This window comes from Coffea arabica, chromosome 5e (assembly GCF_036785885.1).
Source record: "Coffea arabica cultivar ET-39 chromosome 5e, Coffea Arabica ET-39 HiFi, whole genome shotgun sequence".
Classification (NCBI taxonomy): Eukaryota; Viridiplantae; Streptophyta; class Magnoliopsida; order Gentianales; family Rubiaceae; genus Coffea; species Coffea arabica.
Genome location: NC_092318.1, coordinates 47823927 through 47835003, shown reverse-complemented (window position 1 = coordinate 47835003; position 11077 = coordinate 47823927). Strand labels below are relative to the sequence as shown.

At 34.6% G+C, this 11077-nt stretch overlaps 1 protein-coding gene across 1 annotated transcript; it reads left to right on the top strand.

Annotated features, from left to right (window-relative positions):
• Positions 1-4136: 4136 nt before the first annotated feature.
• LOC113743273 (transcription activator GLK1-like) lies at positions 4137-9159 on the top strand. Its single transcript, XM_027271246.2, has 6 exons — positions 4137-4916; positions 5269-5409; positions 6365-6718; positions 7478-7534; positions 7834-7959; positions 8779-9159. The coding sequence occupies exons 1-6, from the start codon at positions 4443-4445 to the stop codon at positions 8929-8931; spliced, it is 1305 nt and encodes a 434-aa protein (XP_027127047.2). The 5' UTR covers positions 4137-4442; the 3' UTR covers positions 8932-9159.
• The last annotated feature ends 1918 nt before the right edge of the window (positions 9160-11077 follow it).

Below are 11077 nucleotides of genomic sequence, written 5' to 3'. Positions count from 1 at the left end.
TCTTCTTGTTCTTGTGCATTTCTCAAAAATTTCACTTATCTTCTTCTGATATTTGACCTTTCGTTCAAGTTGAACCGTTTGGTAACCATAGAAAGGTATAATCTATAGCTAAGTAATTTTTTTTTGTGGCCCTAAACAGAGATTACGTGCAATACTTATAAAGAGCAACATAGTAAAATTGAAATTCAAAATCACAATAAATCTCCAAAAATTCAAAGTGAAGCTTGCCAAAGGAGATAGAGGGTTGAGCAAAGGGTCGGTTTTACTAGATGGGAAATGTTTCTCTTAAAAAAGAAAACAATGATTTTAGAGCCCAACATATGTTGTTTGCTTGTATGGAGGGTAAGAACATCAAAATGGTTTGATGCATGTTTAAGGGTTATGTGATGCAAATGGGTTGAGTTTCTTGGTGGTTGCAGAAGCAATCTTTCCTGCAACTGCATGAGATAATCTTAGCTTGAGAGATAATTTGAATTCAGTACTTTGAGTCTATTGTCAAAAACCAATTCACATCAAACATAAGTCAAATTCAATGCAAATTGCCTAGAGCAATCACAAATCACACTAAACTAAGACAAGGCTAGTTTAATCACACCAAGGTTCAATTAAACTAGATGATGCATGGTTAAAAGTTGAGAAAATTTTGAACATATAACAAGACGTTTTGATAAACAGTAAAAACGTACGTCAGTGTCTGCATGTATTATTTTAATTATGTTCAATCTTGAAATATTAGAATGGCAATTGCTGAGGCTTGGATTTGCCCAGCCACAATCTGATGTATTTATTGAAAAAGAAAAAAGAAAAAGATCATGCCCGTGTTCTTGCAATAGTAAGCCATGGAATATAACCATAGGAGACAAGAACGGTTGACTTGAGTCCATAGGAAAATGCCAAGGAATTAGTACACAAGACCTTTTACCTTTTTCTATAAGCTTATCTTATCTCGGGTGGTGAAGAGCACATTTGTTCGAGCTTCAGTAACATATTCCACTGTGTAAGATCATGCAATGCAGAAAGAAGCAAGCATATACAGATAGCATGGTTTGAGCCATAAATTTGACGAAGCATTGAAATGTTTCACCTGTAATTGAGAGATTACGGATTTGAGTCATCAACAGAGTGAGCGGAAGACTACTATTAATACAAAGAAACAAAAGGTTTAGAGGCTGTAGACCATTCTTTTGCACATAGAAGATGAATTTTCCTAATCTATTTAATCGATACTAGTCTGTTTGTAAACCAGGATAGTCAATTTTCAACGTTATGAGATGCAAACAGATAAGATTGAAGTCAAGCCTTTTTTTTCAAAACAAGCTGCGGAAGAAGCTGACTTAGAATTAGGACAGGAAATGATTTAGTGCGATTATGTTCTGGTAATGGAACTATGGTCTAAAAGGACCACTTTTCAAGTAAAACCCATAAATACTTTGCCAGCAAAAATTACAATTTATAGCCGTTAATGATCTTCATTTACCCAAACACTGTAAAGTATATGGCACAAGCTAATGAATCATGACCATTAAAGATTGCTAATGTGCATAATCTTTTATTCAGGTTTACTTTTTAATGATCAGTAAAGCATAAACTAAGTAGTCTTGTCAATGGTTAATATTCGTTTACTTTTCGTGTTTTTTTTTAAAGTAATATTGAATGTTTCATCATTGAACTTACACATTCCTTTTTTATTTTAGCTACACATTCCAAATTTCAAGGAAATTCATTAATCTATAGATCTGTGGTTTTATATTATGTCTAGATTTTTTTCTCAGTTAATACAGTTGAGTTTCGCATTTCAAAGCATTGAGCTAATTAATGCATACTTAAATCCCATTCCAATTTTCTACTTTGATACGCCACTTGACTTTTCATTCTTTCGCTAAAACACAGCTCTTTCTTCCCCCACACCCCCCCCCCCTTTTTCTCGGGCACAGAATCTGGAGCTAGGCTGCCATTATTTATAGAGCCGAGTAAGAATCAATCAAATATTGGTACATTTGGTAAATTAAATTGAATAAATTTCACTTTTTTTTATATTAATCGGTAACATTTATATACCAGTACTCCTACTCTAATTTATTCTAGAGGAGCATCCGACTAAACCGCGAAAGTTAGAGGGAGATAATTAAACTCACCACTATTAAATCAAAGGGGTATATCATTGCGCATCCTTTGAATTTAAAGGTAACTGCAAGGATTTAAACCCTTGACCCGTCTGGAGCTAGACTGCAATGTTTTATATAGCCTAATAAGAGTCAACCAAATTCTGGATATTTGGTAAATAAAATTGAATAAGCCTCACGTTCAAGATGCAACTGGGAAGAAGGAGGCAGGAAACAGAGAATTAATGGAAGTAGTGCAATTATAGGTGAAGGAAAGGACTGCATCGCCACAGGTACATGTACCGCAGCTTACATGTTCAGTTGATCTGACAAACTAAGTCAAGTTCATAAAAGCATTTTTGTAACACTAGAGATACAGTCCAAATATTACAGAAAATTGAACTAAATCATATCGAATGGCTAAACAACGGCTTGACTAGTTGACCATGACTCAAGCCTGTACAAGTTTTGGGTCGATAAAATGACCTGTCTAATGGTCAAGATCATCACGCTACACGTCTACTTGTACGTTGTCATGTCATGTACAAACTTCTACTTGCATAGACGCCTCCAACTTGAAAAGTGATAATGCAAGATGGAAAAAGTCTTTTAATTAATATGTTGAATTTGTAAATTTTAGTTGTTGCTTAAATTTTTTTGAAGAAAACTTTCTTACTTTCCAACAATGATTGCATAATATGAGCAGAGGAATATAATAGCCTGTCAATGTAATACAAAACATTTTCCAAATGCATAGTTTTAATTACGATTTGAAACCTTTTTCTTGTTAGTTTTGCAACCATTTTAAAGTATTTTCTTTATTGTTGTTCTAACACAAAGTTCTTCTCTACTATGGATAATTAAGAAGCCTTTAAGTCTCTCTTCTAATGGATGTTATTTCCTCCTAATACAATTTTTCTCTCTTCTCGTTCTTAATTAGACTTCTTTTCTTTTTTTAACGAGAGTTTTTCCTCTTCTAGAGTTTCAAGATTTTCTAGTGTTCTCTCTTAGCATTTTCTCGTGCAAGTTATAACATGTCCCTCTTAGCAAATTTTGTTCTTTCTTCTCCATTCTTTTATAACTTGTCGAATCTCTTTTGCTTGAACTAACCCAATCTCGCTTAGCAATATCTTATATTATTTGCATATGTCAAATTTAAACTCTTCTTTTTTTGGGTCCAGAGATTTATATTAGACATGGCAGTCGAAAGCATGCAAAGATTATCGGGGCTATAAAGATCAAAAAATTGTCAGGACTCAGTTTCTTGCGCAAAATGTGTTTGGATTGGAGATTATTTGAAATAATTACTATGATAATTTTTGCGATGTGATGCATATGAATTATAAAAAATGATTGGAAAATTAAAAAAAATGTGTTAGAAATTATGTTTGTATCTTGTTCTTTGGGTGCTGGATGGTAAAAGTTACATCCGGGTGATGGTGATTAAGCTCTCTATGAGCAATTAAATACTCATTTTTAATTTTAAAAAAGTAGAATAAAAAAAAAAAAAAGGAAATCTGTGCACCTCTTTGTACATTAATCAACCACTTGCTCGAAAAACTAGCCAAAAAGTGGTAAACATTTAATGGGTCTTGGCGCTTTCCTTAGGTTGTTGTCATTAAATATACTTCATATGGATATGTATGTAAGTAGATATATGAAACTGGAAATGTATCTATATGTTATCTTAACTCATGAAAAGGAAACAAAAATAATGGTGTAATCTTTTTCAATCCAACAAAATGATTAAATACGTCATTATTAAATTCCTTGAAGCCTATGATATCAACTTGGACCTTTCTCTCACCCCTAAAGTCTGTAGACAAATTAATTTAAAACAGCTCACGGGGCACTTCAATAGATTGTTTGAAACTTCAAAAAAAGGACATCCACAAAACACATAAACTTTGCACAATATATATTATATACATATACATATATGTTACCAAATATAAAACGTCCCTTTTATTACCAAAAAAAAAAAACCAAATATAAAACAATCCAAAACAAACGCATAAATACAAATCTGAGAACCCTCCATACAAGTTGTGGTGGAGATCTGAGCTTTACACACTCCCACTTACACTGCCAAATACAACAAAAATTAGACCACCCCATTTGCACTGGTTGTCCCTCCTTCCTCCGCCGGGAAAAGACTTACCGGAAAATCAAGAACTCACCTTATACTAGTATTCACCCCTTCAGCGGTGGTGGTTGCATGAAATATCGAAAAACTTTAGAATTGCACCACCTAGTGCATATACTTAGAGATTAACCTACATAAGAGGGAGCCTTTTTTTTTTTTTTTTTTTAGCAAAGAGCTTGATTATAGTGTTTGGAATGCTTGCTGTGTCTCCTTTGAGGACTACCAAAGATGAAAGACAGGACGAAATGGAGAGTTTTGAGAATGGAGGAGACGACTTTCCGGACTTTTCATGCGGGAATTTGCTTGATAGTATTGATTTCGATGACCTATTTGTTGGTATCAATGATGAAGATGTATTACCAGATTTGGAGATGGACCCTGAGATGCTTGCTGAATTTTCACTCAGTGGAGGTGAGGAATCAGAGATTACAACCACATCAACATCCAATGAGAAAATGGAGGAAAATTCAGCAAAAGAAGAGGTGGATAAGGCTAATTATTCAGGCCCGGATGCTAGCTCGGGGTCTACCTTGACTCAGACTGACGATATGGTCATGAGTAAAAGAGATGAATCTGTAGCCGCGAACCCTTCTGCTAAAGAAGCTGATAAAGCAAGAAAATCATCTACACAGTCAAAAGCTAATCCCCAAGGGAAGAGGAAAGTTAAGGTAATTAAGATAATTAGGTTTTAAGCTAATCTTAGTTTCTAGGGTTTAGTCTGCAAGCTTGTTTTATATGCACTACTATTATAACTAAAACTTATATACTAAATTTTTTTAACATATTTATATAATAGGCTAATGGCTACTCAGTTTGTTGTTCACAAACTTACTGAGAAGCAAACTTCACGAGAATATTGATAGGGTTTTAAAGCTTCATATGAAAGCGATTGTCTGAACATGTTTTCTTGCGCGCTTGTGTGTGAGAGAAAGAGATCATTTTTTGAATATTTATTTTTAGTTAGTACTTAGTTGTAATATGTATTTAAAGATGGGAAATAATTTCTTGAGTTGTGTGAAGGTGGACTGGACGCCAGAGCTGCACAGGCGGTTTGTACAAGCAGTGGAGCAGCTGGGTGTGGACAAGGCAGTCCCTTCAAGAATTCTTGAGATTATGGGAATTGATTGTCTCACTCGGCACAATATAGCCAGCCATCTTCAAGTATGCAATTTTTTTCTTCATTTTCCTCTCTTTTTCTTTCCTTTTCTTCTATCTAGTTCTCCTAAGTTCCACAGATTTGTTTGGAATCTGCCTTTGTTTTCTTTTTTTTAGCCTGAAGTAAAATTATTTCTTGTCCTTAGGTTCAGCTTATCTTGTTCTTTTTCACTTCTTTTCTTGTCCCTAAAACAATAATAAACTTCATCCTCTCAACTAGATACATACAGGTGCAAGGCTGTTGTTTTCTCTCATATGTCCTCCTATTTTCCAAACCCTTGTTTAAATCAAGGTCACCATGCAGTATGAGTATTTTTCTTTTCCTTTCTATTCCTCCTTATGTGCAAGAAAAAGAGTGGAAGAACAATCTAAAAACAGTTCAAACTTTTCTTAAGTTGCATAAAATTGCAGTAGGATGGTAGAAAAATTGCAGTAGTACTAGTCCATATATATGGTTTTTGTCATTCACTTTAATGTATGCACATTACATGCATTCAGGGTCTTCAGTCTGAGACAGAAGACAGATCGAAAGCTTGACATTTCAACTTTTGTTTCTTTTCCTTAGCCTTTTGTCTCTTACTCTACGGAGCATACTGAGTTTCGAACCAAGCCAATAGCACTTTAAAAGAAAGTTATTTTTCCTCTTCCTTCAAGGCCCGGCATTTTCTTTCTCCGTTACAATCACCAAGTCGGTAAATTCTTAACTTAGAAAAGAAAATTCCGCCATGAAGTTGGTACAATTTTTGTTGCGCTCATTTTGGAGACTTTTCCCTGACATTTATTCTTAGTGATTCTGTCAAGAATAATTCAAGCACTAAACCTTATCTTTCTTCCTCATGTTTGTACATATATAATTAACTGAACATTTGGACCAAAAAGAATCATTTTTTATGGCTTGAACTTGATACTCAAGTTTGATACAAGTGCAAACGTTTGATACCAAAGTTTGATATATGTGCAGAAGTACAGATCCCACAGGAAGCATCTGCTAGCTCGAGAAGCTGAGGCAGCAAACTGGAGCCAAAGACGGCAAATGTATGGCGCCGCCGCCGCGCCCGCTGCTGCAGGAGGAAAGAGAGAAATGAACCATTGGATTGCCCCTACTATGGGATTTCCTCCCATGGCACCTATGCCTCATTTTAGACCCTTGCATGTCTGGGGTCATCCATCCGTCGACCAATCTCTAATGCCCGTTTGGCCTAAACATTTAGGACCATCACCTCCACCTCCACCAGTTACTTGGGCACTTGCCGCACCGGCCCACCCTCCAACACCACCGCCAGACCCTTCCTTTTGGCATTCACACCATGCTCGTGTAAGAAAATCCCTTCTCATTTTGATGTTTTATTTTCCTCAGAAAAAAATAATTCTATTGAAATTGTGAACTATTAAGGATAAATTACCTTTTATACTCGTGTAGTTTGGTGCTTTATCATAAAATCCCCTTATGATTTAAAAATATAAACATAATCCCCCCTCGGGATTTAAAAATCTATACACAACACCCTCATGTTTTGAATTAAAGTGTCACTATTAGTTTTTCATTAACATTAACTGTCAATATTTGTTTTTCTCTTTTCCTTTTTCCTTTGGGAAGAGAAGAGGTGATTTAAAAACAACTAAAATTTGACCTAATAGATCTTAATTAAATTTCTTTTTCCTTACATTAAAAAAGAAGAGAGGGAAATAAAAAAAATAGATAAATAAGAAATGGAAATACCATTAAAGATTTAGTTTAAAAACCTATAATGACATTTGCAATCATAAAGACTTTGGTATTTTCCATTTCTTATTATCTTTTTTTATTTTCCTTTCTTCTTTTTGGTATTTGAAAAAAAAAGGAAGCAGTCAAAGGGTAAATTTATCAATTTATTAATTTAACTTTGACTTTTTAATATTGATCGTTAATTTTAATGGAAAAAAAAACTAATGGTGATATTTTAACCCAAATTCTGAGGGGACTATGTATAAATTTTTAAACCATAGAGAGTTATGTAATAATGAAGCACCAAATCAGGAGGGTAAAAGGTAATTTTCTCAATTATTAAATATGTGACTTTTCTTTGATATGCAGGTTCCAAACTCTCTAACTCCAGGCACACCTTGCTTTCCACCACATCTTGCACCAACAGTAAGCGGGGAATTTTCGCTCTTTTTGTAGCTGTAAATACACCAAATTAATTAGTTGGGTAAATTTATTGATTGAATTTTAAATTTAAAGGCGCATGCAACATAAGTTGGACTACCCCAGTGCACGAGCCTTGATTGAACTAGTAATAGGCCACAGTTGTGTCTTTTAGGCAGAATTCTGATTTCTGAAGAATATCCCATCTGAAAAAAGAAAAATCCCAATCATTTCCAACTGTGGTGACAAATACTTTTCAGTCCTAAAGAACTTTATAGTACTTACGTATTCACGTTTTCATGCAGAGATTTCCGACTCCACCTGTACCTGGCATCCCACCACCAGCGCTGTACAAAGTAGACCCCGGCATTGCTGTCCCAACAGCCCCTGCTGGACAACCCGTACCTCAACCTCCCATTGATTTTCACCCGGTAAGAATTCTCTTCTTTTCGCACTCATCTGTGGTAATAGTTACCCGTGTCTACTGGTTGTACCATATCTTGTCTAAGCTTACTGAAACTCTCACGAGGATCAGATGAAAGGCAGACAAGGAACAATTTGTTGTTTTACGTCATAATAAATTAGAAGACAACGTACGATGGCCTAATTGATAAGATATTTCACCCGTTGCCGATAGGCTATAGGTTGAAATCATCGTGAGTCGGTGGGAAACCATGGTTGATTTTCTAGAAAAAAAAATTATAAATTAGAATTACTAAGAACCCTAGTTTTCACGGAGAAATTGTTGAAATATCATCATTTTTTATGTATTTTTTATTTTTTTTATTTTGTATATATCACATTGCTACGATGTATTTTTTTTTATTATACATAAACTCCCAAAAGCTTCAATTCAAATGAGCACTAAGATTTGTGATTTCAAGGGTCATTTGTACAATTAAGACTATGAGTTGTGATCAATAATCAACTCTTAATCTGTACAATGCATTCAAGAATGTGTACAAAACAGTTTGACCAATCAAATTCCAAATTCACTATCCAATCTGGACCGGAACCCCAGTCAATTAATCGGCATAAAGCTCAGATTTTTCAAGGACAGCTGGTTTTATTTCGTACGGTTGTCCGTGTATTTTGTTTGACCAACACGCATAATTGTGATGATGTAAAGAAAATCCATGGATGAGAAATTTCGTACTAAAATACAGCATTTCATCTGGCTATTGCTTGCAGCAACTAACCTTGGATTATCTTTGACATTTTCGATCCTTGGTTTTATGTGAAAAATGAAGTCCAAGGAGAGCATAGATGCAGCTATAGGAGACGTTTTATCGAAGCCGTGGCAGCCGCTTCCACTTGGGCTGAAACCACCGTCTGTTGACAGTGTGCTGGTGGAGCTGCATCGCCAAGGAATATCAAGAATACCGCCGACGGCTTGTGTTTAAAAGGATCCCCAAAAATTCGACGACATTTCCTGCTATTATAATTAGATCAGAATATCTAATAAGCAAAAGTTTCTCGCCTTTTTTTTTTCTTTCAAAAAATGTTTTTGCATTGTCTTGCTTATGCAAGATCAATGTTTAACACTGGACAGTGACAACTAGTTTCTGTAATGGTCTTAATGTGAACTAATATCAAGAGCTTTTGTGTCCGTCTTCAGGGCTTAACTACAATTTCTTCTTTATTTCTTCCTCTCTTTTTTTTTCCCCTTTTTCGTCTGCAGTTCTTGCTTCATATATCAAAATCAAGATGTCTTGATTTATGTTGTCGTTTATATATTCAGATTTTCCACGAGACAGACTACTTTTAAGAGGATTTCTTTTTCTCCTTTGCACCTAAATTTCAATTTTAACAGCTTAAATATTAGTGCATGCATCTAGTGTCTTTTCTCGTCACTTTTCCACTTAACTAACATTTTCATATTTAATTTGCACTCGAAAGTAAAATTTCTGAAGTGTGAACAAGTAGAAATAATATTACTACAATCAATTTGCATTTCTTTAACAAAATTAGTCACGTCTGATCATTGCATGTCAAGGACGTTGAATAAGGAATATGGGATAATTGCAGAAACCTCCCTTGAGGCTTCTAGTAGTTGCACTCACCTTCCCTAAGGTTTTAAAAATAGCACTAACCTCCCTTGAACTTAAGATTTTGATAGTAGATTCAGCCGATGTCAGAGAAAATGTCATTAAAAAAATCTTTTGAGAAGTGGGATAATAATTTTGTTCCATTCGTACCCTTTTTGTTTCTTGTGAAGTTGTATTTAGAGCCAATTAAAGAAACTGAAGAGGATATAAGGATAAAGAAAACAAGTACAGTAGCAACAACTAGAAGAAGCAACAAATATACATCCAAGAATCTGAGGTTCTAAAACGTATAAAGTGTACAGTCAACTCCAAAAACTCTCCTGCACTAAAGAGAACTTTTTGTATTAAGTTGAGATAATAAATGATTGCTTACCTATTATCTTTTGATCGCCGCAAGTTTTTAGCCAAAAAATCCTTAAATTTTGCCTTGATTTCTGCTTTCTTTCTCCTTTCGTTTCACAAATGCTTTAGATAAAGTGAGATCAACCAAAATCACTAGAACTTATTCTCTTATGGAGTCTTGTTTGGAGGCTTCTTTCCCTTACATTTTTCTTGTTTCTACTTATATTCTATGTAGATAATATACAATTTGGATTGTTCTTTCAAATGTTATCAATCACAAAATAACATCATATTAGAGTATCAATTGGCGTCATTTTGTGGTAACATTTTGTAAGTGCACTTCCAGTGTTTAATCAGGTAAGAAATAACTATTAATTTTGTTTAATTAGTTATCCTGAACTTATTTATTGCCCTTTTTTTGACCCAAATTTATTTACTAACAACCTTAAACTCTAAGCGTATATAAGTAAATTCACCCTATCTTACGTCAGCTGTGTGCCCCAAATTCATGCTAGAAGAGGTTAGTGGTATTTTTAAAATCTCAAGAGAGGTGAGTGCAACTGTCAGAAACCTTGTGCAATTATCCCCAAGAATATACCTAGTACTGTGACTATTTTTATTGTTTTCACGTGCTATTTTAACGGTCAGGTAAGTACTTCAGTTGTCTTGGATCGAAATATGCTCCCACAGCTCAATAATGACTTACCAATTGTTAAAAGTGACAAAATAAACTAAATGACAAGTAAAAATTGAGTCTCGAGCAATACTTTTCTAGGTGAAAAATGACGTTATTTTTTTTGGCATTCTCTGTTTCTCTTTCTCTGTTAGTCACCAATTTGTTTATCTTTCTCTACTTCTCCTTTGAACTTTTGCTTGCTCTCCTCTTGATTATTCAAGATGCTAGCACCTAACATTTTACAACATTGACAAGCATTTTATGGGGTTAAGGTAAGGAATATGACTGACAACTAGTTTTGTCGTTTCGAAAACATAGCAATTATTGTCCATCGTATAGTAAAATTTTCGTTGATAAGTAATTGCATGAAATGGATTAGAAACAGGAATATGCTTCAATGTGAACCTCCTGCTTTGCTATTGTAGAAAAGGTTGTGCAATGGGTAGCGTTGGAAATGTTAAAAATCCAGTTGCTAGTCGGAGG